At 48.0% G+C, this 27,206-nt stretch overlaps 2 protein-coding genes across 3 annotated transcripts in view; both read left to right on the top strand.

Annotated features, from left to right (window-relative positions):
- The first annotated feature begins 1,717 nt into the window (after positions 1-1,717).
- Positions 1,718-24,729, top strand: STK40 (serine/threonine kinase 40). The gene is made up of 11 exons (XM_060258602.1): positions 1,718-1,863; positions 14,364-14,477; positions 15,355-15,440; positions 17,328-17,471; positions 18,133-18,360; positions 18,742-18,794; positions 20,039-20,154; positions 21,102-21,246; positions 21,417-21,536; positions 21,727-21,811; positions 24,119-24,729. The coding sequence occupies exons 1-11, from the start codon at positions 1,860-1,862 to the stop codon at positions 24,335-24,337; spliced, it is 1,314 nt and encodes a 437-aa protein (XP_060114585.1). The 5' UTR covers positions 1,718-1,859; the 3' UTR covers positions 24,338-24,729.
- A 21-nt stretch (positions 24,730-24,750) lies between these two features.
- The window catches only part of EVA1B (eva-1 homolog B), a 38,878-nt gene continuing 36,422 nt past the window's right edge, over positions 24,751-27,206 (top strand). Inside the window, exon 1 of one of the 2 annotated variants that reach the window (XM_060258607.1) lies at positions 24,751-24,952. The gene's annotated coding sequence lies outside the window, so the exon portion shown is untranslated. The remainder of the gene's footprint in view (positions 24,953-27,206) is intronic. The other variant, XM_060258604.1, reaches the window with a different exon arrangement.

The following is a 27,206-nucleotide window of genomic DNA, read 5'->3' as shown; positions in this document are numbered from 1 at the left end:
CAAGTATGAAAGCGGGATCTGTGAAATCCTAGCTCCATAAAGGACTTGACTGCCAATATAGAGAAGTAGCAGTCTGATACACAGTGCCCTCTTGCTAATTGTCACAGGTACCTACCCATCATAGTTATTGTTCTTTTGCCTATTAAACAGAGGAAGAAAAGCTGCTAACTAGAGAGCCATTCAGTTCTCCAGCTCAAGATGGGTTGGTACCCTCCACCCCAGTCATGCATGTGACTCCTCTTTGCTCCACTGAAGCTGAGTAGTTTTCCTTGGCAGGGCAGGTACAAGTTTGCAAAATGATTCACTTTGTAATTGATCTAAAGGCCAGGAGTAGGCAGAAGCACAGCAGCTTTACAGAGGCTTTATCTATCTAGGACTACTTTTCCTTGCTGTGTCTGGCTTTGAAGGGGTTTTGCCTATCTGCAAGGCCTCCTTTGCCTTGCTGTCTCACTTAAACCTGCAAAAGCTATTGCATTTCCAACTCCTTAGTAAAGAGTCTGTGCATGTTTCTTGGCTCTGCAGCATGGAGCAATTGAGGTCTGTGTGGAGGCAGGTACACAGTAATTCTGTGCCTCTCAACCCCACATTTGCTAGTCAGCCAAGGTGCTGAAGAGATTTCTAGTCTCAGGATAATGGCAATGTGTATTTTGTGGTTTTGTGATAAGGTCATGGTATGTATGGGAAAATTTGGTGGTGGTGGAATGTGTTGTCAAAGTCACAACCAACGTAAAATAATCCCCTCATGGGGTTTTCAAGGTAGGAGACAAACAGGTGATTTGCCATTGCCTACCTCACCATCCTGGACTTTCTTGGTGGTCTCTCATCCAAGTACAAATCAGGGCCAACCCTGCTTAGCTTCCGAAATCAAACTATCCTGGGACATTAGGTTAGGGTGAAGAATTTGGTACCTGGTGCAGCCAAATCCAGCATAGTGAAGTACAGCCATTGATCTGCACCTTCTGTAGTCCATCCTACGGAGGCCAGAGGTGGCTGCAAGGCTGCCTCCAGAGGGTGGGGACAGTGGCAGTTACTCAGGCTGGCACAAGCCCCATCAGCCAACATTCTCCCTTTGGAATGGAACACTCAAAAGTGGTCATAGGAAAGTGGAGAACATTCTCTCATTTCACACATTCTTGTTGAAGACCTCACGATTTGCCACAGCCAGTGAAGTAGCCACAGAAAAACAGTGGAGAGATCCAGTCTGGCCAGGTCTTGGATGGAGACGCTGGGAGCAAATCCATGCCCTCCAGAAACCTTTCTAAAATAGTAAGCAGGATGCCGATGAGAAGATGGAGGAGAGCCAGGGCCACCTTTGCGCTCCTGCAGATCCAGCCCACCTCTGGTGCTGATGCACCATCTGCCTCTCATGGGGAGGAAGAAGAAGAGGGAGTAAAGGGTGTTTGGGAATAACCATGACGACGGAGTAGTCACTTCCCATATAAACGCTTTAATTGACGTCTTTTGTATCACGTGACTGGAAAAACACACACACACCCCTCGTGCTCCTAAGCCTTTCCTTCCCCTCCCTTTAGAGGCGAGGACATGAGAGAGAAAGGCGGAGGCGGGAGAATCCTATTATATTCGCTAATGCCGTCACCTTCTCCGAGGGCTCTCTCAGTCTTTTAGCCAATCAGAAGCAAGCTCCGTCTTTTGTCCTGGGACGCCGTTTCCGGAAACAAAATGGTGGGCGATAGTTCCGGGCTCTCGGACCCGGGAGGGCGGGGAGGGGGCGTGACCATAAGCAGTGACGCGACCTTGCGTCATGTCCGTTGTCAGGTGGCGGAGTCGGAAAGCCCGAGTTGGCTGGGACAAGCCAAGGCGGACGGTGGCCGGCGGGGCCGGGCCCGGAGGCGGCGGCGATGGGTGAGGAGAGGCGGAGGACTGAGGCGGAGCGGAGAGCTCCGCTGCAGCTCCTGAGGGGCGGGGCGGCCGATGCGGAGACTCCGGGGGGAGGAGGAGGAAGCGGGGGGGGGTCTTTCTTTTCTCTCCCCCGCCCCCATTGCCGAAGAACCTTCCACGAACCCGTGCGGGGCTTTGCATGGGGGACGGCCCCGTCCACACAAGGCGCCGCCGTGCGCCTGCTGCCGCCGCAACGGATCCGTTTCTCCGACCTGTTTGAGCCTGCACTCCCCCCCCCCCCCGCGTTGTCGGCGTCGCTTCCTCTTTGTTTCCGAGGAGACCGTCGGACGCGGCCTCCCCCGCTGGAGCTGTCAGCCCTTCTCCGCTCGTCTCTCGCCTGCTTGGGTTTGGCTGCGCTAGTCGGGGGCTGGAGGACCCCGGGCCTGGCTGCGGCGAGTGGGGGCGTGCCTGTGGAGGCAATTGAAATCGGGGGGGGGGGGCCTTGCAAATTTTCTCAGAGTCTGAGCGCTCGCCTCACTGCCCATGGCCCCTGCTGCAACCCCCTTCTTAAAAGCCCCTTTGACAAAGCTGCAGGGAGAGGCAGAGAAAGGCAAACTTGGTGACAAGGCCAGCAGTAGCTGCACCAGGCAAGTTGGGCAAAGAGCGGCTCAGTTGCTGGCTGTGCATGCAGGCTGGGAAGGCTGCAAGCAAGGGGGAAACTGTGGGAGAAAGCCGGCCCAGAGCCCCTAAAGGCACGAGGGCCCAAAGGCTATTGCAAGGCTGTAGCCAGGATTTTAAATTTGGTCAGCCCACAGGGAGGATTTTTTGTTTAAGGGGCCAGGCTCTCAGTGTCACGCTTCTAAAAAACCCAAATGCCACATTATCCTCTTTATTATCACAAAATTATGCGCAAGCTATCATCTTCCCCTGCACTTTTTATCAGGCTGGATGGTAAGGGGGGTGAGGAGGAAGAAAAGGGCTAAGGCCTCTTGAACAGAGTGACAGCAAGCAATGGGGGACTGATTGGTGGAACCAGAAAGGTTACATAGCGATTTGATTGGTGGGGCCTGGCCCCCCTGGGGCCCCACTGTAGCTACAGGCCTGGGCTAGTGCCTACTGGGCTTAATTGTTAATCTGGCTCTGTGTGAAGCATGTGGGGGGGGGGGAAGGCCTGGCCGGATTAAAAGGCTGGAACTGGGGGTGCCTTTGGCTGGAGAGAAGGGTAGTGTGTGATGCTCCTCTGAGATGCTGGGCACAGCCAGGCTGGGGGAGGGGGCATTGACCTGCTTGCCTCCTTTCTCATTATGTTTCTATAGATCTAGCAACAGAGTTGACTTGACCTGGAGGGAGCGGCCTGAGCCTGGTCCTCCCCCACCCCCCCTGCCATGACCGCAGTGCTTTGGGCAAGCATTCTCAGCTGAGACCTATCAAATGAGGAGGGTGATGCTTTCAGAACAGAGGAGAGAGAACCCTGCTGGTTCAGACCCCTAGTCCATCTGTCTCATGGAGTGGCCTGGCAGCTGCCCTGCAACACCAGCAAACAGGGCATAGAGGCTACCTGCCTACAGTAGTGATGGACTTCTCTTCCATGAATATGCCTTACTCTCTTGAAGCCATTAACACTGGTGCCTACCGGTGTCTGAACCATCTATGCCTACTGGTGTCTGAACCATCGCCTGTCATCTTTGTTCTGCCCTCAAGTTCTGCTATTAGAGATGGGGGGGGGAGAGTTTCTTCTCTCCACTTTCTCTACAACTTGCTTAATTTTATAAGCCCTTATCATGCTCACCCTTAGCTGTCTTTTTTTACTACTATTCTTATATAGGCTGCAGAAATCCCAGGTGTTCTGTGTATGTCAAGTGTTTTATAAGATATATGTCTCTCCTGAATAATGACTTCACTTTAGCCAGTACTTTACAAGAACTACCTTGGTGATTCTCATTGCAGCGCTGGGAGGTTTTCTAGTACAGTTGTTACTGATGTGGGAATAGAGTCTGTGGGAGAACATTAGGCCTACCTGAGCTGGAATTTCAGTGAAGGGATGGGGCTTCCTGAGTTGTAACTTGGTCTCTCAGGAGCTGTGCTATATTAGCGTTTTTGTAGCTGGAGATAAGAGAGCCAGTTTGGTGTAGTGGTTAAGTGCATGGACTCTTATCTGGGAGAACCAGGTTTGATTTCCCACTCCTCCACTTGCAGCTGCTGGAATGGCCTTGGGTCAGCTGTAGCTCTTGCAGAGTTGTCCTTGAAAGGGCAGCTGCTGTAAGAGCTCTCTCAGCCCCACCTACCTCACAGGGTTGTGGGGGGGGGGGAGGTAAAGGAGATTGTGACTGCTCTGAGATTCAGAGTATAGGGTGGGATATAAATCCAATATCATAATTGTCATAAACTATTGTGACGATTATCACTTTCTGTATCTCCACTTTCTGTGGCTCCAGTGACCTCTTTGGGAAGGGGTTTATTGGCTTGCAGTTATGAAGAATGTTGAGGCAGGAAATGTATCCTCTGTCATGCATACGCAGCAACAGGGCCCAAATAGTCCTTCAGTTTCTGTGCAGAAGACAATGAGAGCTATTCACTTTTATGAGACAGATGCAAAAGCATGTAGGTGAAAGTACTATTTAAAAATGGGGTTGGGAAAAATTCAGGAGGTAAGTTGTGTGCACAATTTATTACTGGTACCAAGGAACTTGAGGTGTTTTTCAGCTCTGCAGGTTTTTGTGCCTACAGCTGCAGATTATATTCTAGCCTCAGTGGATCGTTTGCATATTCTCCTGTTTCTCATTCATACACAAGGTGATATAGACAGCCAGGTTCATCACCTCTAAAAGCTAGGGTTTTAGCTCTTTGGTGGCAGCTCTGTATCTACCTGAATGACTAATTAAACACTTCAAGCAGAATAACTGCAAGCCAGATGCATTTATAATGCTCATAAATCAGACTCACACTGAGCTTCCTGTCAGCATTTCAGTAGAGCAGTGTCATAGAAGTCACTGCAAATCCCATAGACATGAGAAGTCAAGGCTCAAAGACACTGTACTAGAACAGAAAAATACTAAAAGGGATGGATCAAACCAGCATTTCTGTTGCTGAAGAGGGGAAGTGTCACCTATGACTTCGCCCGCATCAAAGACTATCCTGGGGATCGGGGACCGACATGCATAAAAGCCATGTGGGATGAGGGTTGTAGTAAGGAGAAGAAAGATGAAGACTGAATGAAAAAGGTGTCTGGAATCTAGATCAGCCAATTATCTCTACTATTCCAATCCAGAAAAACTCTCACTCCTCTCCACTCCCCCACCAAAAGCTAGGACCACCTGCTGGAAGGGTGCAACATGCCATTTAGACAAGGAAAGGATAGAGGAAAAGGCAGTTTCACTCCCCCCACTCAGTCATCAGTGGTGGCATCTACCCTTATTATCTGGGATAGTGGTCTATCTCAAAACCAAAGTTTAAGAAATGAAGAAACATGAAGGACGCATCAGATTTTCCTGAGGACTGTGTGGGGCCCACAAAAGGAGAACATCGCTCTGGATTCCCTGGGCCTGACTTATCGCAGTTGTACTGCCAAGGAGAAGCTGTTTGGCTAAAGTCATACCATCAAATCAGGGGTGGAGGGTGCTAAAAAAATAGTGGGAGAGAAAATAAGGGGTGGCTTTTTATTAATCCATCCCTGTTTTTTTTAATCTTTTAGTTCGGGTGGTGAGCAACCCAGAACCACTCTTTCTGTGGTAGTATCTGTGCAGGTAGGAAGGCAGGATTTCTGGAATGTGTGGTAGAATCGAAGTAGTAGTGTGATTTTATATAGATGTGGAGATAATAATAATAATAATACATTTTATTTGTACCCCGCCCTCCCCTGCCGAAGCAGGCTCAGGGCGGCTAACAATACGGTGACCAATGGTGCACCAACAATAAAACAGTTACATTAGAAACATTAAACATTAATTGACCTTAAAAACCTGATTAAAACAATTAACTAAAACATATTATAACGCTATCCTTGACGCTCTTCTAGTTGATGCTGATGGCGGATTTTCTTCGTTATCAGTATAATTCAGTTATTCATAAGCTAATTTAAAAAGGGTGGTCTTGCAGGCCCTGCGGAACTGATCAAGGTTCCGCAGGGCCCGCACCTCCTCTGGAAGTTGGTTCCAGAGATATGGGGCTGCGGCCGAAAAGGCCCGAGAGCGAGTGTTCTGTGTAGGAGGTATCCAAAAGGCTTTTCCAGAATTGATATATGTCTCTCCTGAATAATCACTTTAGCCAGTAGCTGGTACATCAAGCCTTATCCTGTCTACTGAAGCTGATAGCAACTCTCCAAGATCTTATGTCTTTCTTAGCTTTTCTGAATGCTTTTTAAGTGAAGATATTACTGGGGATTAAACTTGAGACAGACTGCATGGACAGCAGGTAATGTGGCACAGTAAACTACAAGCATATTCCAAAGAGTGGGCAGCACAGAAATGCAGAAGAGTGTTGAGTGTGCTGCTCTTAGCCCTCCTTGCTGGTGTTTGAACCCATTAGCCAAGTGGTACTGAGAAGGCCCTGAGAGCAACAAGGGCTCTTTCAAATCAGGCACCTGACCAAGGGCAGATGTTGTCATCAGGCTGTGGGTGCTTGCTGTGGGATTAGCAGTTGCATAACTAAACATCTAGAAAAGTACATGTACAGTGCAAGTGGCATTTTCACCAGGCACCTGAACTGGATATGCATGTGGCCTGCTTAAATTCAGAGGCAAAGAAGTGCTTTCAGACCACATTCTGGGCCCCTGCAACTGACTATACCTGGTGTGTGTGGGGGGGGGTCACTTGACATTGGCAGGTAGCCTTCTATAGGTGCTCTAGAACAACCTGCTTCAGTCCAAAGAGTTGGTCCTTTTTTAAAAAAAAAGTTAGAGGGTGGGTTTTAAATACAGAGTACATGTGTATTGTTGGTGTTGATTCCTCCTATATGAGTTTAAGACTGGGATAGCACAAAAACAATGGACAGCCTGTGCTTGGACATTATTCTGTGTGAGAGAGGATCTGCTCTTTGGATGTAAGTAGCAGGGGTGGGGAAGACTGAAGTGAAAATTCAGACTTGATTGAGTCGGCAATCAGAACAGGGATTCTTGCTTCCAGTCGGATCATGTTAGGGAGCTGCTGAAAACAAAGCCTTTGGGTTTTTGCAGGGTATAGACATGGCCGGGGACCTACCTACCTAAGGGACCGTCTCTCCCCATATGAGCCCCAGAGGGCACTGAGGTCATCTGGGAAAAACCAGCTGAATATCCCTGGGCCAAGGGAGGCCAGACTGAAAGCCACCCAGGATCGGGCCTTCTCTATTACTGCTCCACTACTGTGGAACCAACTTCCTGAGGAGGTGAGGGCCATACGATGTTTAGAGGGATTCCGTAGGGCCTGTAAGACCCACCTTTTCAGGATGGCCTTCAACTAGCGAAAATTAGTGGAAAACTGTGACAAAACTAGATATGCTGCTAGAAATGCTTTTACTCTTGAAATGTTTTTACTGCTGAAATTTATTGAAATCTGTTATAACGCCATATTATTATGTGAATTTTAATATTTTGTAATTGTTTTAACCGTGTTTTATAATTGCAACTGTTGTAATGTGTGTTTTATGCTGTGAGCCGCCCTGGGCCTGCTTCGGCGGGGAGGGCGGGATAGAAATAAAAAATTAATATTATTATTATTATTATAGATAGAGAGCTGCTATTTGGTATTGTTAGGCAGACTCTGTTCTGTAATGCTGTAGCTGCCCTGTTCTCCCCCCCACACACCATTCTCTTGCCCACATTTGGTATGAGAGGTGAACCTTTTGGCTCCTTCCAAGCCAAACTTGCCAAACCTACATAGCTTGCATATTTCTAGGGGCTCTAAAATAAGCCCATCCAACAAATGGCCTCCTAAGTTAGTGACATCCTTGGGGTGGGGTGGGGGAGCTCTTGACCTTGCACATCATCTAGGATGAATTTAAATATATTTAAGGAGTAGCTTCACTTAAGTTTGCTTGGCTGTTCAGCTAACATGGCCACAAGCATAAACCTCTGTTGCTGTTGTTGATAAAATTGGTTTCCTTGGGAGGCGGGGTTCTCTTCTCTGTCAGATCATCACAGAACTATCAGCTTAACCTGTTGATATAAATGAGTTCTGATTAAAATACAAGCTGGATTGACCAGGCAGGGCTAGTAAGTCATTCTAATTGCTCCCAGAATTGATATTTCTGTATCCCTTTTTTATTTCTCCCTGCCAATAATAGTGCAGCACAATGAACTTTCCAGAGCAATAGTGTGCAAAACGTAAGCTTTCTTGTGACAAGAAAAAGGTTTTATTTCCTGCCCTTTGCCCACAGCATTTTGAAGCCTTTTAACAGCTTCCATTCTGCAAACTGACTTAGTATAATGGTCTCAGTTTGTCTTTCTGTCCCCCCACCTCCCTGGGAATTGTAGTTCTATGCACTGTATCAGAAAATCTCAAACAAAACCTCAGCATCTTAACCAAACTGCAGTTTCCAGGATTTTTTTTTTAAGAAGAGGAAGCCATGACAAAGAAAAATACAGTTACATTCAGTTTACTTGTGTGCTCAGTGGAGGTGTGCTGCAGCTGCAAAGCCAAGAGGTGATTCTGATGCCTTGGAATATATTTCAGCTATCTGGAGTTCTTTCTCCCATGGAGACTGTAAATGCAGAAGACAGAGAATGGGAGGAGTGGCGTGAGCTAGTACATGTGTGGCGGTGCTGGTGACTCACTTAGAAAAATAAGGGTGTTCTCCTTCAGAGATGACTGACCCAGGCATTCTGCAGTTTACCCAGCTGATGACTCTTAACAGCAGTAGATTTCATCACTGCACTCAAATGTACAAGGTCCTGTCTTGTGATAGTTATCACTCCAAAATCTGCAGACTGCTCCAACCTGCCTCGCTTGTGTACTGAAAGGAGGTGGCCTTTTTGCATGGACTTTTCTGGAGTTAAATGTGACCACCTTGGGATGCATTTTTGAATTTCACAAACCTCCCTTTACTACTTGCCTTGGACCTCCTTTTATGGATGTGCAGGAAAACTGCAGTTTGCCTTAAAAAGTCTGTAATAATGGTCTAGATATGTAGGATTTTCCCCAGTACAAACCATTTCCCCCCCCCTTCCTGCAATCATCCCCAACCAGTGTCTTGTGCTGCTTTTACTTCTGCTCCACTGCCTGCTTCAGGCCTGTCTGGTTTATATTCATAGATAGATGGAGAAGGCTGCCGTGTGGCTGGCCCTGTCAGAGGTGGCCTTGCGAATTAGCTGTTCAGTCCCCTTTTTCACAGCTGAAAAAGAATCCATAGGTTAGATACCATGCACCTATCCTGCAGCCACATCAGGGGAGAGCTCCCTTTACAGGGTCCAGAATTGGAAGGGAGCTCTGTCCCCTTTCTCACCAGTCTGTCCATTTTGTTGTTGCAGAAGAGATGTTGATCCTCTGATCCAGCATGCATGTGAAAGGTCCCAGCCCAGGCATTCCCTGGCATCTTCTGAAGGCTGGGGTGGAAGGCTGGCCTCTGCTTTGAAAGCCTACTGCCATCCAGTGTGGGTAGTTTTGGCTTGGCTTACCTATTGGGAGATCCTTGAATCCTCCTATCAGGCTCCAACAGGAGTTGCAGAACAGCCTCCTCTAGCTGTGCCTGGATGTTCAGTTTCATTTCATTGTTCTCTCAGTGCCTGCAGTCATCCGTGTGTCATCCCTGTGCCAGATTGTGTCACTGCCTTAGAGCAACTTCTGCTCTGCTTTGGTTTCGTCAGTGGCCTTGGAATGGAAAGGCTGTCCAGCAGGTTTTCCTCCCAAAGACTTGTTGGTATTTCTGGGTTATACAAGGTTACAGTTTCTCTCTCCCAATTTCTGGGTGCAGTTTTGGTAGGAATACTTGACACTTGGGTTGTATCAGTTTCCTTTAAACCAAAGCCTCTGTTTTAAATTTCCCAGTTGTTGCCATGTTTTAAAGGCTGTGTTGTTTCCCTAGAGAGTTTTGCAAGTTGGTTGAGATTCTGAATGGGTTGCCTGTGGGGGTGCAATCTTTGGGGTTCCTTGCTCACAGATTTTGTTGCATGGAATTTTGGGGATGTCTTTGCTTACAGATTTTGTTGCATAAAGCTTGCATAAAAGGTTTCTTTTCCACAGGGTGCCACAGTTTTTGCAGACTGAATGGGAGTTGTGGGGGAGGCTGATGTGTGGGCTGTGCTTCAGTAACGAGCTTTGCTAGCTGGTCAGTGAACTGTGCACAGTATAATGAAACAGATATTTTGTATTTACTTTGTGGAAATGGTGGAGTTCAGAGCAAAGGGTCAAAGCTCAGAACATCTGGTTCATAGTCAGGCCTCTGTCCCAGCAACTTATTCATGATATATGGGGTGTATGTTTTGTGCACCAAAGGTTGCTACACAGAGAACTTAAATTTTGCAACCTGAATATTTGGTCAGTGAGGCATATGTATGTCTGTTTGCTTGGCTTGTGTAATTTATTCTGCATCTAAGAAACTGCAGGATGTTGCTGTCCCAACTTCACATCAATGATACAGCTTTCCTGAAATATTTGAATGAGAAAATTTTCCAGCATCCTCAGTACAGCAAGATCTGCATGCTTCCTTAGCATGTTTATTTTGATTTACATTTGATGAACAAAAGGTATACAATGTCCCCTCTTTATGTTCCCAGTAGTATTAAATACTTGGAACTAAAATATTTAATTAGGGGAAAATAAATTGTTGTTTATGTAGTTCAATCGTAGTTCAAACTTTTGTTTGGAAATCATTAAATTAGAATGGTGGTGGCATTGTGCATCCTAGCCCTGCAATGACGTCTGTACAGTCGTCTTCTGGATGTGCTTCCTGGTGGCCGCTTTTGAGTGGCAGGCGGACATAATATTTCTTGCTGAGTGCAGAATGATGTCAGAAAAGCAAATGAAAATGAGTTTGTGTGGATTTTTTGGTATTCATTTCAATGCCCTTTTTGTCCATAATAAGGCAAAATTCTCCTGGCTGGTGGATCTAGTGGTTGGTTATTTCCACCCCATGGACTGTCCACTGACCACTCTTGTGTATATGTGTGATGTGCTGTCAAGTTGCTTCTAACTTAGGGTGACCCTGTGAATTGGTGACCTCCAAAGTGTTCTGTTAACAGCCTTGCTCTGGTCTCTAAAACTGAAGATCGTGGCTTTCTTTATTGAGTCAATCCTCCCCATGATGGGTCTTCCTCTTTTCCTGCTGCCTTCAGCTTTTTCTGGCATCGTGGCTTTTACAGCGAGTCTTGTCTTCTTATGATGTGACCAAAGTACAATAGCTTCAGTTTAGTCGTTGTGACTGTTAGAACACTAGGCAATGCTGAAGTTGCTTCAACTTCAGGCCATGACAAAAAAAAATTCTTGGGAAACAAAACAAACCACAGAGATCCATCAGTTCACAGGCAGCTAAAGAGACAGCGTGGGGTAGTGGTTGAGAGAGAATAACAGGCCTAACATTCTTTGTAGGATTACCAGAGTAAAATACTGGGGGCGGGGGGAGGAGAGGGGGTGATGTATAAACATGAGTAGAAGGGGAAGGATTCTCCAGTCCCAATGCTGTAGAATTCTGTTCTGCAGGTCCCCTGACCATTTCTCTTCCCAGCTACAACTGTCTGGTTGTACCTGCCATTAAGATGGTGGTCTTAAAGCTGAGACAGATGTCAGTAGCTCCCATCATTTGGTTAAAACTCTGCTGTTGGCCAGTTATTCTCAGTCAGTGTTCTAGTCCAGAAGCTCAAGAAGACTCTGGGCGGGATTTCTCTGCGGGAGCCTTTGTGAATTTCTTCTGGGGGATTCCCTTGGCCCCTTTTCACTTGGGCATCTCTGCTCCTCCCTGCTGCAGCAGCAGCGCAACAGCTGACGTTTCAAGTTTGATGACAAATTGTGCCCGCCAGGAGTCTCCGAGCAAGAGTGATTCATCAGTTGTGCATGTGGCAGTGGCGTGGGAACTTCTCCTGTTTCGCCATGTTATGTTCTGCCTGGTGCTTCAGTCTTGGGCAGGCAGTTGCATTCACAAGAGGCCTGAACAGATGAGCAATTGCTATTATAGAGTTCCTGTCTCTTTAAAACGTCCGTTTTGAGCAGCTGCTGCAGCATGACCGATGTACTGCTGCAGTACATGTGTAAGGTGCCGAATGTGTTCTCAGTGCAGCTGTTTTATGTTGGGTTGGTGAAGCTCAACGACAGGTCAGTGACGAAACCTGGGATTTTGATTCTCTTTGGAAATCTGTAGCATGAAATCCTTAAGAGCAATCCTCAAATCCGGTTTCTGTGCAAATACATTTTTATTTTGTTTGCTACAGAATTTGTTTGCTCCCTTCAACTTTTATTTTTCCTTCTCCTTAGATGGTAAAAATTTAAGGGAGCATGCACTGTGGTAGCATTGGGTGCAGCAGTTTGTAACTGTTCCTCAGATATTAGGTCTACATGCAGTTTTTCTTACAGAAAATGTAAGAATTTATACTTTCAAATTCCACAAGTATGCCAAGTAGTACACTTTCATTTGCTAAGTTAAAAATGGTGTGTTTTATGCTAAATTGTTAAAGAAGTTTAGGGTTGTGTGTATGTATGTGTATAAAACACACACACATGTATATATGTATGAGCAGACTTCGGAGGATGCTGGAAGACAGGAGGGCCTGGCGTGACTTGGTCTGGGGGGTTGCAAAGAGTCAGAATTGACTGTGCAACTGAACAACACGTTTTCCCCAAATTTCCTGTTTTTCTTCTTGGGAAAAAGTTGTTCAGATATCTTGCATCTCTGCGAATGACAGCAATGGTTGCCATTGAAGTAGAGCCCTGCCTGGCTGGTGGAGTGGCAGAGGCCTGGCCTAGGCTGGGAGAGGACATTCTACTGTGGTTAATGCACAGGAAATGATGAGCACAGGGAGAAAGGGTGGCCCTTGTGATAAACAATATTGTATTTGAGAGGTCTTGCCAAGCTCCCTCCCTGTGGCTCTCTCCTCTCCAGTCCTGTTCCTTCCTGACAGCAGCAAGGAGACTTCGGAGTCCCAATGATGACTAACTCCTCATCCTGAACCGACTGCTGTAGAATGTTCTTTCCCTGCCTTTTCTCCTCCTCAGATGTCCTAGGCAAGTCCCTGCAGCACTGTTGATGTGTTGGATTCTTCCTGTTCTGGGGACAGTTCACGCCTGACGCCTTTGTGTTGCTCTGTTGTTGGAGAACTGCCCTGTCAGTGTGAGCAACATAATGGGACAGTGAGCACTCATGTTTCCACTGCCATCACCCCACCTGTGGCTATCTTTTCCTTGCCAGACTATGTGCAGCTGAAAGTCTTCTGTGGACATACAGGGACTCATGTGTGAGGAGAAGCAGGGGGCAATGACAGAACTTGCCATTGGCATGTGACTTGGTTCTTGGGCCATTTATTTATTTATTTCATTTATACATTATTTTTCTCCTTAATGAGGACACAAAGTGGCTTCCTTCATTCTCTCCTCCATTTTATCCTTAAAAAAACCTTGTGATGTAGGTTAGGCTGACTGCATGACTGGCCATTCCTACCATCACTCAGCAGGCTTCCATGGCAGATTGGGGATTCAAACCTGGGTCTTCTAGATCCAAGTCCAGCATTCTAACAACTATGCCACACTGGAGAGACAGTTTTGCTAGTGGAGGTGTACTAGTACATAAAAATACCAGTGACAGAAGAAGAATAGGTTTTTATACCCCAGTTTTCTCTGCCTTAAGGAGTCTCAAAGCAGCTTACAATTGCCTTTCCTTCCTCTCCCTACAACAGGAACCTTGTGATGTAGGTGGGGCTGAGAGAGTTCTGAGAGAACTGTGACTGGCCCCGGGTCACCCAGCAGGCTTCATGTGGAGGAGGAGTGGGGAATCAACCATGGGTCTCCAGATTAGAGTCTATTGCTGTTAACCACTACACCATGCTGGCTCTCAAGGGTTATTCTGGTGTGGATTACGCCCTGTCACCATAGGTGCTTGACAGACATGGTGCTCTGTGAATAAAGGCGCACTGAGACATAATGGAGGTCTGATTGTTCATCATCTTATGGCAGGTGGAGAGAGAGCAGGTGGTTTGGTTCTGTCCATGCATAGGACACATCCTTAGGCACTCTCAGCTTGCTGCCTGGCATTTGAAAATCAGCCCCCATGGGGCCTAGCTTGTCCCTCAAGGATGTTTTCCTTTCTTCCACTTTCCCTGAGGTATCATCTTGGAGGGAGGCAGGGAAAGAAGAATGCCCGCCCCCCCCCAAAAAAAAACAGTCTTGAAGGGGAGAGGTGCAAGACAGACAGACTGAAGCTCACCTCTTAATTCAAAACAAGGCAAACCTTTCGATGCCGGCATGGCTTGAGCACATCTGGATGGCCCTTCCTGGAAAGATGGGAGGTCTGTGCCCCTGCACAGCCATTAATGAAGGACAGGAAGGGCCCAGCATCACTTAAGCTGACAAGAGGGAGGGGGGTGTCCTGTCATGGCTAGCAGCTCCCTCATGCAGTGTGTCTGTTCTCAGAGCTCAGGATGAAGCGGCGGGCGTCTGACAGAGGAGGTGGGGAAACATCTGCCAAGGCTCTCTGCACCGGGATTTCCAGCAACAATGCCAAGCGGGCTGGGCCTTTCATTCTTGGTGAGCAAAAGGGAGTCTGAGCCGTGACGTAGTGCAGCCAGGAATTGCTGGTTTGTATGGGGGGGAGGGGCTTTGGGGGGGAATTACACCCTTCCTACTCTCAGCTTCTGTAATACTTACTAAAAACATTAGTGCTAGGAACAAAAATACAATGAATTCATGAGTACAATTAAAGCAGTAAATGATGCAAAAGTCCCTGTATATACCCCACTTTATGTGTTCCCTACCCCAAAAGTAGAATTCTGCAGGTGAATTGTATTTTTTGCAGGTGAATTATATTTGCCTGGTTTCACATTGCATAAGTTATTCTGCTTCTGCTCTGCAGGGCACAGTTTTACCTTCAGTGCTTCCAACTGAACTGCAGCAAACTCCCAGTCCTGGCTGTAAGACCATCTTCCTTGATTGATGGCTGAAACCCCTGCTTTTCCCACTCCCTTTGCATTGTTGCGTTTGGCTCTCTGCGCCTGCAGCTCATCCCTAGTCTCGGTCACCAGATCCAATGTCATTGTTGTCATCCCAAGGGAGTGTGGTGGTTGGGACCGGAGTTTGCTGGCAGCCACCAGAAAGAAGCAGCTTCATACTGTGTGCGGTACTCCTGCCATGTTCTGGTGTAGGTGTCCATTGCTTCAGTGTCTCTGGACTGTAGTGCAAGGTAGGGAGGCAGGGAGAGAACACTTTACCTGACCAGTGGTTGAACTCCCCATGATTACAGAAAGACACATCATCGCTGCTGGGCAGGCAAAAGGGGGAACTACAGGAGATCAGAGTAGATGACCAAAGACTGTAACAGCTTTCAGACTCCCGTAACGCCCACACTGTTACAGCAGTTGCAGCCCATTCAGTCCTCAACAAAGCAATTCTGCTTTTGTGTTGCTAGGGCCTCGCTTGGGCAACTCCCCAGTGCCTAGCATCGTCCAGTGTTTGGCAAGAAAAGATGGGACGGATGACTTTTACCAGCTCAAGGTGAGCAGAACATGGGGCTGTGAATACTCTGCTCTGCAGAGGAGCTGCTTGGAGCTGGGAAGCGGCTGTAGTCAGAGGCTCTGTCTTGTTTCTCAAAGAAGCAGAAAGTATGGAGAAGTGGGGGAGGGTTGGGGTGGCTGAAGGCAGGGACTGAGTTCTGTGTGACCCTGCCAAGGTCTCACTGCCTTCCCCTGGAGTTCTCAGCATCCCTGATGGGAGGCGCCTTCCCCATTCATTCCCTTCCTTTGACAGATGTGCTCTGTTGGCACCAGTGAATCTTCTGCCATCAGTCCAGCTGTTCCACCAGACCTCTGCTGTAATCTCCTCTGGCTGGCAGTGGCCCTGTTGGCTTCCCAACACCTACTCTCCAAGGTCACTTTGTTTTAGTTAGGTTTATTATTCTGCTGAAACATGGCTTGGTATGTTCTGGGCAGAGACTGATATAAAACGACAATAAAAATATCAGTTTAAAATCACAAATACATACAACAGTTCCAGCAAAATATGTATACACTAAAAAAAAAGTAAAGGTAGTTCCCTGTGCAAGCACCACTCATTTCCGACTCTAGGGTTACGTCGTATCACGACATTTTCATGGCAGACTTTTTACGGGGTGGTTTGCCATTGCCTTCCCCATTCGTATACACTTTCCCCCCAACAAGCTGGGTACTCATTTTACCAACCTCGGAAGGATGGAAGGCTAACCTGGAGCCAGCTACCTGAACCCAGCTTCCACCGGGATCAAACTCAAGTCATGGGCACAGGAGATCCTGGCTGGGCTTATTTCTCTTGCAGTCCAGGTTAAACTGGGCTGCAAGAGAAGCAAGCTTCAGGAGCTGCTGTGCCACATGGAGCACATGGTTCCATGCAGCATAAGAGATCCTGGCTGGGTTCACTTCTCTTGCAGTCTGGAGTAATCCAGGCTGCAGAAGCAATGTGCTGCTCCATAAGGCACAAGAGATCCTGGCTGGGCTTGCTTCTCCTGCTGTGTGGTTTAAACTGGGCTGTAGGAGAAGTGAGCCCAGGAGCTGTTGTGCTGTGCCCTGCGTGGCACAGAAGATCCTGGCTGGGTTCACACATAGCCCAGCCTGCATGGAGCAATCTGTTCCTGGTGGCACATCAAATCCTTCATCTGCAGCCTGGTTTAAATGGGGCTGCATGAGAAGCCAACCCCAAGCTGAGCTAGGAGCAATCTGCCCCCCCCCCACGTTGTTTTTGGATCTGCCTGGTAATTCCTCAGTATATCCTGAGCAGTATTCCCTCTATGCTGAGTTAGTGTGAGCTAGCTCACAGATTTTTAACCTCCAGCTCACACATATGTCTTAGCTCAGGAAAGATTACCCCAGAGCACACTCATTTAGGTAGTAGCTCACAATTTTAATGCCAGTAGCTCACAACTCTAATGCCAGTAGCTCACTAAGTAGAATTTTTGCTCACAAGACTCTGCAGCCTAGAGGGAACATTGATCCTGAGTATCCCAAGAAAACACAAATACATTGGGGATGCCAAAATCTACCCCTGAAATACCAGTATACCACATCTGCCTTGAAGGACCTTCTGCCTCTGAGTGACTTTCAGTAGCTTTGAGACTGTGTGGCTGGCCTCTTTGAAAAGGACATGGTGGGGGTCTTTATGCATACAGGCTAGGTGCCCTGCCGCCCTGAGCCCGCCTCAGTGGGGAGGGCGGGATATAAATTGAATAAATAAATAAATTAAGCTGTTGGATCCCACCCCAGAAACAAACTGGTTTTCACATAAAGATACCTCCTGGGCACTGGAATATTTTGTGTCCTGCTGGAAATCTCCAGGCATCAGGCTTGCTCTTTGAGCTTGTGGTTCCCTTGGGAAGGACTGCACTTATTTTTTTTCTTTGCCCCTTTCCAAAAGATTCTCACCTTGGAGGACAGGAACGACAAAGGCACAGAAACCCAGGAGGAACGTCAAGGCAAGATGCTGCTCCATACGGAGTACTCGCTTCTCTCCCTCCTGCACAACCAAGATGGGGTAGTCCACCACCATGGCCTTTTCCAGGTAAGGGAAGCCTTAGTGGGCAGTTTAAGGGGAACTTCGCAGGAACGTCCGCTCAAATTCTGTATGCAGGTATATCTTACGGTGATGGCTGTGTATGGAGCCAGGCTGTGGTAGGTCTTTAAAACAGCTCCCTGTTCTTTAGAGGACACAGTCCACACCATCTATCTTTTACAGCTTTGCTAACAATCACAGTAGTTCCCATATCTTTAATTGTTACTTGCAACGAGGCCAGCACCCTGTACCCATGATTGTGTGTAATCTGTACCCGCATGATTATAATTGTCCAAGGGCTGGACCAAGCAAAATTTGGGCAGCTCTTCTGTCAAGCAGTCACTCTTGACACTTGGAAAGTCCCAGACATGGTGGGTGAGAGAAATTCTACTCACGTTTGCTCTCATTTTTGATCTTGTCTTCAAGAAGTCTTCTCCAGCCGCAGATGCTGTTGGAGAGACCACCTCCAGAACACAGACTGTTCACAAAGTTCTGTTTGTTCCATAGCTAAAAGGGTTGAACATGCTATGATTTATCAGACTTGATGGCAGGGCCAGGGTACTGGTCCAGGGTAGCCAGACAAGCACCAAGCTAAAGTGGTCAGTCAACAGTCAGTAGAAACACTGTCCCACCTCCCTAAATCATTGTCTACCTCCCTGGGATTTTGCAGGACCGAGCCTGCGAGCTGGTGGAAGACCTGGAATCCAACCGGATGGTTCGCAAGATGAAGAAGCGTATCTGTCTGGTACTGGACTGCCTCTGCGCTCATGACTTTAGTGACAAGACGGCCGACCTCATCAACCTCCAGCACTATGTCATCAAGGAGAAACGTCTCAGTGAGCGGGAGACAGTGGTCATCTTCTATGACGTTGTGCGGGTGGTGGAAGCCTTGCATAAGGTGCTTGTCTCTGCGTTGGCGGGGGACAACTATCAGCATGGCAGGGAGGTGACATCCAGGTTGGGAGTGTACAAAGTTCCACTGTGGTCCTAGACAGGTACAGAAGGGGATGCTGAACCCCAGAGAAAGCTGCCTGGCTCGGTAGTGGGCAGCAACCCAATAGTTAAATGCCTCTGCAGTAGCTGGGTGGTTCTTGGGACACAAACTGGCACAATCTAGTTGTGCCAAATTAGTGAGACAGGAGAGGCATCTCATTTCATTCGATTTCCTGTAGCATGTAACTTGGGAAGAAAGATTTGGGGCATCAGCAGAACATTGCCATGCAGCACCTGAGAAGAAGCCTTATTGCTCTAATAGTTCGGTGTTCTCTTGCCTTTCCAGAAGAACATTGTGCACAGAGACTTGAAGCTGGGCAACATGGTGCTGAACAAAAGGTGAGCTCATTTTGGAATTCTGTTTCTTTGCCCTGGGATGTTTCCAGGTTGAGAAGGAAGTAACCATGCCGTATTCTTACATTGATTTGAGCTCATACAGGTGAGTTCTCTGCTTCTGGCTGCTGTGTCAAAGTTTTGCATTCAAAAGCTGTCACCTTTTGGTCTGTGCCTAGGTTTTAGCACTGCTGTTTTTGCATGGGAAAAGCCTGGTGGAGGATTTTAGGGGGGAAACTTACAGGAACCACCTAAGGCAGTGGAAGAGAGAGATGGTGTGCCAGTCACCTATCTACTGAGAAGCTTGGTGCTGATAGCTTTATCTGCCTTGATTTTTTCTATTCACCTTTGACAGCCATCTGTACTCATGGCCATCGGTGCATTCTCTGGTAGTGAATTCCTCATTTTAATCACTCATTAAGTAAAGAAGTACTTCCTTTTGTGTATCCTGAATCCACTGCCCTCCAGCTTTATTGGATACCTCCGAGTTCTTGTCCTTGGGGAGAGGGAGAAAAAGTTCTCTGTCCTCTTTGCCCCATGGATAATTTTATAAACCTATGTCATGTGCCCCCGAAGTTGTCTTTATTTCAAAACTAAAAAGTCCCAGTCTGTAGCCTTTTCTCCAAGGAAAGGCGTTCCAATCCCTTAGTCCCCCTGATTGCCCTCTTCTGTACTCTTTTCCAGCTCTTCCTTGTACTTTTTTGAGATTTGGTGACCAGAAGTGCATGCAGTATTCCAAATGAGGCAACACCATAGATCTATAGAGGGGCACTGTAATAATTGGCAGTTTTATTTTCAGTCCCAAATTACTGTCTCCAGCATGGAGCTTGCCTTTTTCATGGCTGCAGCACACTGAGCTGACCTTTCATCAGGTTATCTGCTACAATCTGAAGGTCTCTCTTTCTCTCGGTTCCAGAAAGTTCAGGCTCCATCTCCCTATATTTCGAGAGGGTTCTTTTTGCTCCTGTGTGCCTCACTTCAGATTTATCGCAGATGAACTTCATTTGCCACATTGTGTCCCACTCGCCCAATTTGAAGAGATGCTCATGTAGCTCTTCACAATCCAGTTTAATTTTCACCATCCTAAATAACTGTGTCATTGGCAAACTTGGCACTCTGCTGCTCACCCCCCCTCCAGCTTTCCTCAGCTGCCTCCCAACCTTTTATCACCTTTCCTTTGCCATGGAGGGAGGGGGCCTGGGGGTCTCTTCCTTTTCCCCCTCAATTAACTTGCTCTTCATCCTCTTCAGGACCCACCGAATCACCATCACAAACTTCTGCCTCGGCAAGCACTTAGTGAGCGAGGACGATCTCCTGAAGGACCAGCGTGGGAGCCCAGCCTATATTAGTCCTGATGTTCTCAGTGGTAGGCCGTGTACCTTCTTTGGTGGGGCAGCCCTATTTTTTTTTTCTCCTGGGCTTCTCTTCTGTTTCACTTGTAGCCTCAGCAGACCCTGCTGTTCTGTTACATTTTCGAGATACCAATTGACGTTTAGGACCTTGCTCACTTGTGGGCATCTTCCTCCTCTTGGCATCCCTTTAAAGTCGGGAGCTCCTTCCCTTCCTCCTGCCTTGGACTCTGGCAGTCCCAGGTTCCCCCAGCCTTTCAGATTCCTCAACAAGATGTTCTGTAGTTTTGAAAAGATGGGGGTCCCAGTTAGCTAGCTTGCAACAGTGCCCCCAGGTGAACAGTAGTCTTAATTCCACTTCATTCTGCTTAAGGAGTGCCCCTTAATTGCCCCCTGGCCAGTATGGGAGGCAGGGCAGGGGTTTTCCTTCTTTCTTTGTGCAGCTGGAATAGGGTATGTCTTGGTGGTCACCTGCAGGGCTAGGTGAGCTTCAACATATTTAAATATTTGTACCCTGCTTTTATTTCCAAAGGACCCCAAACAGTGTACAACAGGGTGAGGGGATATTTTGTAAAATAAAATGAGTGAACACTGGCAAACAAAACATGCAGCTTGAACACCTCCTAGACCTGTTGACTGACTTGTCCAAAAACACAGGTTACAAGCCATGGGATGAAAGCCAAAGGCCAAGATTCTTTTTGGCTCATGCCCCTGGCCACACCCCAGGTTTATAAGGTACCTGGAAGGGGATGAACAGTCCTCAGCAGAGAAGCTGTGCAACCAGCAAAGATCTTCCTTCTCTTTCCCTCCCTGCCTCTTTGCTTCTTTCACGCTCCTTTTTTTTAAGGGGAGACATTCTTCCAGCTGTTGCCAAGGGCATGTGAAACTGAGTAGCAAACAGGCAGAAGAGTAACAGTTCTGCAAGCCCTACTAATTTGCAGAGGTGACTTCTGTTTTTCCACAGGTCGGCCCTATCGTGGGAAGCCCAGTGACATGTGGGCCCTGGGCGTAGTCCTTTTCACCATGCTGTACGGGCAGTTTCCCTTCTACGACAGTATCCCTCAGGAGCTCTTCCGCAAGATCAAGGCTGCCGAATACACCATCCCAGAGTGAGTGAGAGCAACCCAAGTCTTTTGTGCACTGCAGTGGGTTAATGCTGGGAACTGAGGCCTCTTCCTGAACCGGTGTAAGCAGAGAGTCACCTCTAGATTCAGAGGCCTCAGTGGCTTTGCTGGCCGCAACATCCCTTCCTCCCCGACTTAAACTTTTTCTTCAACAGAGATGGGCGGGTGTCGGAAAACACTGTCTGCTTGATCCGGAAGCTCCTGGTCTTGGATCCTCAGCAGCGCCTGACGGCATCCGAGGTGCTCGATTCCCTCAGTTCCATCATTGCCTCGTGGTAAGTCAAGTGATACAGCGTAAGGTTATGTTAAAGAGCAGATTGGAGCAAAGAAGGGGGAACTGGATGCAAGGGAGAGTAGTTTATTTGACCTTTTTGATCTAAAAAGCAGATGCACTCGGAGGCAGCTCTGGGACAAGTGGGCAAGAGCTTCATGTGCCTCTGGTTCACAAGCTTTGTTGCCTTGCAGGCAGTCCATGTCTTTGCTGAGCGGGCCTTTGCAGGTGGTGCCGGACATCGATGACCAGGTGGCAAATCCAGAAAGCGCCCATGAGGTAAGGCTCAGCATAGTCGGTGGGTGCTGGAAGTGTCTCTCCACACGCAACTCGTCTTCCATGCCCTCGGGCAAAGCAAGGTCTGAACCTCTCTGGATTTTACTTGCTGACCTCATTTTAGCAGCTGCTGACTTTTACCTTCGGCTGAACCCGGAGCGGGTGGAGGAGCAAGACTAGCCCATCCTTGGCCATTTCTTTGACTGTTGACCTTCACAGGGCCCTGCTTTCAAGACTGGCTTCCTGAGCCCCGTGGCCAACAGGCCTGCTTTTAAGTCTTTTGCTTCCAGGATAGAAATGGGCACAGGGGGGAGCTGATCTTGCAGACTTTTGCCGTTAGCGTCTCACTGCAGAGTGGAGTTCATAGCTAAGTGTTGGCTGGAAAAGGATCTGCAAGGGAAGGGGCTGGGATTTGTGGAAAAGGAAGTCCAGCATCCTGTGCATGAAGCTCTGCAGGCTGGACACCAATTTAAATTGCAATGGCAGCTGTAATTGCAAAGGGGAAGCCGTTAGTAGTCCGTTGTAGCAAAACAAAACAGAAGTCCAGTGGTGACTTAAAAGGCTAGCATTTATTTAAATATGAGTTTTCATGAGTCTCTGCTTAGTATATATGAGAAATCAAACAGAGGTTCCTTCTTATGGGGCTGGTTATGGGGGGAGTTAAACTAGGAAATTAATTCTGCCATGAGTCTTTCAAGTCACCTACCCCCTTTTTCTACATAGTAAATCTGCATTTGACTCCTGACAGAATTAGCCCCCTGCCTCCTCCCACCTCATAACCTGCTCCAAAAGAAGGAATCTCAGTCTGATTTCCTTTCATTCCTGAGGAATTGATCTGTGATGCCTGAAAGCTCATATTAAAACAAATTCAGGTATTGGTCTGAAGTTTTAAAGAGCCAGTGGGCTTCAGTGTATTGTAGCTTTAATGCAGACTCTGAGGCCATTTGTGATCTTAAAGTGTAGAATCCTTCCTAGAGACCTACAGCTCATTTATTTAAATTTCAATTTGTATACCACCCTTCCCTGAGTTCACAGGGCTCGGTATTTAACAACAATAAAAAATACAATATAAAACCAGATTTAAAACAATCAGTTGCCTGCTTATTTTTGGCAGATGAAGTTCAGCTTTGTCCATCTCCTCTTTTCTCCAGCTTCACATGACCCCTCCTGCTCAGTCCTTCCATCTCATTCTCTCCTGCTTCCATCCACTCCTCCATCCTCCCCCCTCCCCCAGCTTCCTCCCTCTCAAGCCCAGAGTCCTTCCCCTTGATTAGTTTGTGAATGGACTGTGCTTGATAGTAAAACAAAAAAATCCAGAGATTTTGAAGCCACGGGAAAAACAATTTTTAGAAGGAAAAAAAATGCAGAAGCCTGAAATATATGCAGTACTTACTTTCCAATCAAACCTAAATTTATCTTGTTGCTGCAACAACTTAAGACAGAGGTGGTCAAATTTGCTTAACGTAAGAGCCACATAGAATAAGTGTCAGATGTTTGAGAACCCCAAGAGGGAGGGAGGGAGGGAGGAAGGAAGGAAGATAGGAAGATAGATGGGGAGGGAGAGATGGAAATAAAGCAACTTTAAATGCATTCTCCAAGCCAGCCGACAGGGCAGTGTGAGCTTTGAGAGCCGCACAATATGTATGAAAGAGCCACCCCTGACATAGGATAAAGTTTGGCCACCCCTGACATAGGATAAAGGTCATCTTAAAACACTGCTTAGTTCTAAAGAGAAAAAAATATTTTTGGGGGTGGGGGGGATTGGCAGATTTTCCCAAGTCCAGATCTGGATAGGCCAGGCTCACTCAATCTTGTCAAATCTCAGCAGCTAAGCAAGGTTGGCCCCGGTCAGTATTTGGATGGGAAACTGCCAAGGGATACCAGAGTTACAATGCAGAGGCAGGCAGTGGCAAACTGCCTCAATGTCTCTTGCCTTTAAGGCCTCACAAGCCTCATAAGTCAGTGGTGACTTGACAACAAAAAACAAAAGACTTTCCCATCTCTCAATCTCACAGATAGTAGCCAACTCATATGTTTTAGGTGACAGTCCCTTCACCTTGGTGCTGAAGCAGAGAGCCTTGTGGAAGAATTGCGTCTATTTTATAAAGTGTCTTTCCATAAGGGTTAAACATGGCTCTCTTCTGAAAGCTGGAATTTTGAGGGGATGGATGGATGGATGGAACACTAAGCAAATTCCTCGTTTCATGAGCAGTGTGGCAGGCCCTTGCTTGGGGGCAAGAGCTCATTAGTAAATGCAGGGCAAGGGTGCCCTTGCGGTTGGGTGATCTGACAGGTCTGTCTTGTCCTCAGGCTAAGGTGACCGAAGAGTGCTCTCAGTACGAGTTTGAGAACTACATGAGGCAGCAGCTGATGCTGGCTGAGGAGAAGAACACGTTCCATGAGGCCAAGAGCTTCCTCCAAAAGCGGCAGTTTGGAAATATCCCACCAGTGCGCCGCCTGGGCCACGATGCCCAGCCCATGAACCCCCTCGACGCAGCCATCCTGGCGCAGCGCTATCTGCGGAAGTAGCTCCTCAGCCGCGCAAGGGTTGTCCACCACCCGTCTGACGTAGCACAACAGCCGTGTGCTGGGAAATCACCAATAATGTAGCAAGTCTTCCTCTGCTTTCCGAGTGCTGGCAGGGCAAGGCAAAAGGCCCGCCTGGGAGGGGCGGCTGACTCGGACTTTGAGTCCAGGCCTAGACGGCTGATCTGCTTTTTAAACGTGACTCTGAAATCTACCTCTGTCTTTTTTTAACCACACTGTTCTCTGGACTGGACTGAGCAGGAGCGTGTTTTGGCAAAGGGTGCCAGAGTGGACTTATTTTCTGACGCAAACGTTGGACTGCAGAGACCAATGTGGGGTTGCATCTCTGCTCCGTATGGTTTGAATAAGCTTAATCATTTCCCCACCCCTTCCCTCCCCCCACCCCTGGTTTCATGAAAGTAACTATTTCTTAGATCCCTCCCCCTCACCCGGTCCTCCTCTTCCTTATTGTTCTGTTTTTAATTTAACACCTGGTTTGAATATACTTTTCTGTAAACATTGGTTTCAGGGCCCTGTGCGAGCACAGACTTGGCCAACTAGTTATCTTTACAGCAACCTTGTCGGGGGAAGAAGCTTTGCATGTGACTTCTGCCCCAGGTAGGAGAGCTTCACCCACCCCCCTCACCCAGGGCTGTTCAGTTCCTCTTTTCTGGGGCACCTTCCCTTTCCAGCCATTTAATTCTTTTTATGGATCCGGGGACTTCTGACTTTATGTTGGGATTGGGGTTGTTTGGGTCCCCCCCCCCCCCCACCCCTTAATCAATAGCTTATGGAAGGTGCAGTTAACATTGCATTAATTCTGCTGTTGCCTGCCACAGTGGTATGGCTGAAGGGGTAGATCTGTGATAATGTGAAAAGTTTTCTCCGTCTTCCCTTCCTCCCCCCCCCCCCCCCCCCCGTATATGTCTTGAATTCAGAAAGGCCAGCTGTTCTCTGCTGCTTGTGTGATGCTCTTTCTTGCCATTGTTGCCTTGTCAGGGCACTTCCCTGCTGGCACTCTTCGAGGGAGGAAACACTCCCCAGCAGCCAGGTTACACGGAGAACCGGCCTGCTCCCATTTGGATCTCATTCTGGGAACTGGATGCCTCTCTTGCCAGTTAAGCTGCTTGCAGGCAACTCTGTTTGGCCTGCACGACACCAGCTCCCCACCCCCATCCAACTTAGGTCTGATTTAAAGATAATGCAGGCAAGGCCAAAGTACTCCCCTGGTGGGCTCTGCACAGGCCCAGCATCTTGTTTGCACTAAGCTGTGACCCTTGCAAAGTAGCAGTGCCCACTAGCAGCCTCGTCCAGAGGAGTCTGCTGCAGGGAGGCACTTTTGCCTTGTCTACTGCACGCTGCCTTTAAACCCAGCCATTGCCCCCTCTGACCTTTTACTTGCACCAGGCTGCGGTGTATGATCTCTGCAGGGACAGAGTAGCAAAAGCAGCTACGCTACCCAGTGGGGAACAAAGTAGTGGTTATAAAACTAGAGGGACTTGCCGGCTTCCACTCTAACCTGGATGGCCCAGGCGAGCCTGATCCCGTCAGCTCTTAGAAACTAAGCAGGGAGGGTCCCGGACAGATGAGGGAGTTCTTGGTGAGGAGCTGTCTGGGGCCAGACTCCGCAGCATTAAACGTTGGCAGTGGGAGAGGTCTGAGCCGTGCCGTGACTGCCTGCGTCTGTTCTGAATGGCTTCAGCATGCTGGAATGTTTTTCTTCTTACATGAAACCGAAAGAAATCCAAAAGCTGAGTCTTGGAGACCTTATAATAAAAACCTGTCAGGTCCTAAGGTGTTGCATGACGAAGCTGCCACCCTTGCCACAGTGCCCGCTCAGAGTGACCTCTTTTCTTACTGGGCTTGGGGGGCTGAGTCAGGGAGGCTCCAGCTCTCCAGTAGCATATTAGCCCATACATTGGGCTGCAGCTGCATTGCTTTGGAAACATTAGGCATCAGGCGCTTTCTGCATTTTTAAAAATTCGGCTTTAGATGAAACCAGGTTCAAAGAACATGAAAGCCTTGTCCTAGTGGTGAATATTTGGAAAGAAGCAGCAGCGGCTGCCTTGGCCCTGACCTCCCAGGTAACAAAGCCCTGCTTCTTCCTGCTTAGCCCAGGACCCCGGGGTCTTCATGGGTTGCATTGGCTTCTGTCACTGTCCCTTGGGGTACTGGATTACCTCCTCCCAAAGCACAGGAGAAGATGCCCCCCCCAGCAGTGCGTTACCCATTTTCCCACCCAAGAGCGAGCTGCATATTAGCACACTTTGCCACCTGGATCATGCGTGGCATGAGCCTGATATTAAACAGACCCAGTTTGTATTAAGCCCTTGTTAAGAAAGGAGTTTTGCCGGTATCTCCACAGGGAGTGCCCCCCCCTCCACACACACACCTTCCTGCTCCTAGTTCTGGAACTCACCTAAGACCTTACAAGGCTTGGTCCTGACAGTGTTGCCCAAGCAAGGAGGGGGCCAGGTGGCAGTGACTCCTGGCGAGGGGTGGGGGAGCTCTGGTTGCAAGACTGGTTCTCCCGTCTTTTAGTGGGATTAGCTAGAGCTGGATTCAAATCTAGTAGCACCTTAATAACTAAGAAGATTTCCGGAGTGTCTTTCAGGAGTCACAGATATGTGACCAACAGAGCTTTGACTCTCAAAAGCTGATATCCCCAAAAGCTACACTCCGGCTTTGCTGCTCTTCCTGGAACTATCTTCGTGGAATTAGGAAGACTCTGCCAAATTCCCAGGCCTTTGAATGGGCTCTTTAGCCCCTTCCGTTGAGAAATCTCAGTCATTTGAGTCCAGGTTCTCTCTTTCCCCCATGGACCCTCTCCCCCCAGGCAGGACAGCCTACATTTCTTCATCCTCTATTTAAC

Source organism: Heteronotia binoei, chromosome 17, assembly GCF_032191835.1.
Source record: "Heteronotia binoei isolate CCM8104 ecotype False Entrance Well chromosome 17, APGP_CSIRO_Hbin_v1, whole genome shotgun sequence".
NCBI lineage: Eukaryota > Metazoa > Chordata > Lepidosauria > Squamata > Gekkonidae > Heteronotia > Heteronotia binoei.
The sequence above is the reverse complement of the archived record's forward strand: the minus strand, read 5'-3'. Positions and strand labels throughout refer to the sequence as shown.

Coding starts and splice junctions, on each gene's coding strand:
- STK40 (XM_060258602.1), top strand. Junction 15,441..17,327: donor ATGACTTTTACCAGCTCAAG/GTGAGCAGAACA, acceptor CCTTTCCAAAAG/ATTCTCACCTTGGAGGACAG. Junction 18,795..20,038: donor AACATGGTGCTGAACAAAAG/GTGAGCTCATTT, acceptor CATCCTCTTCAG/GACCCACCGAATCACCATCA.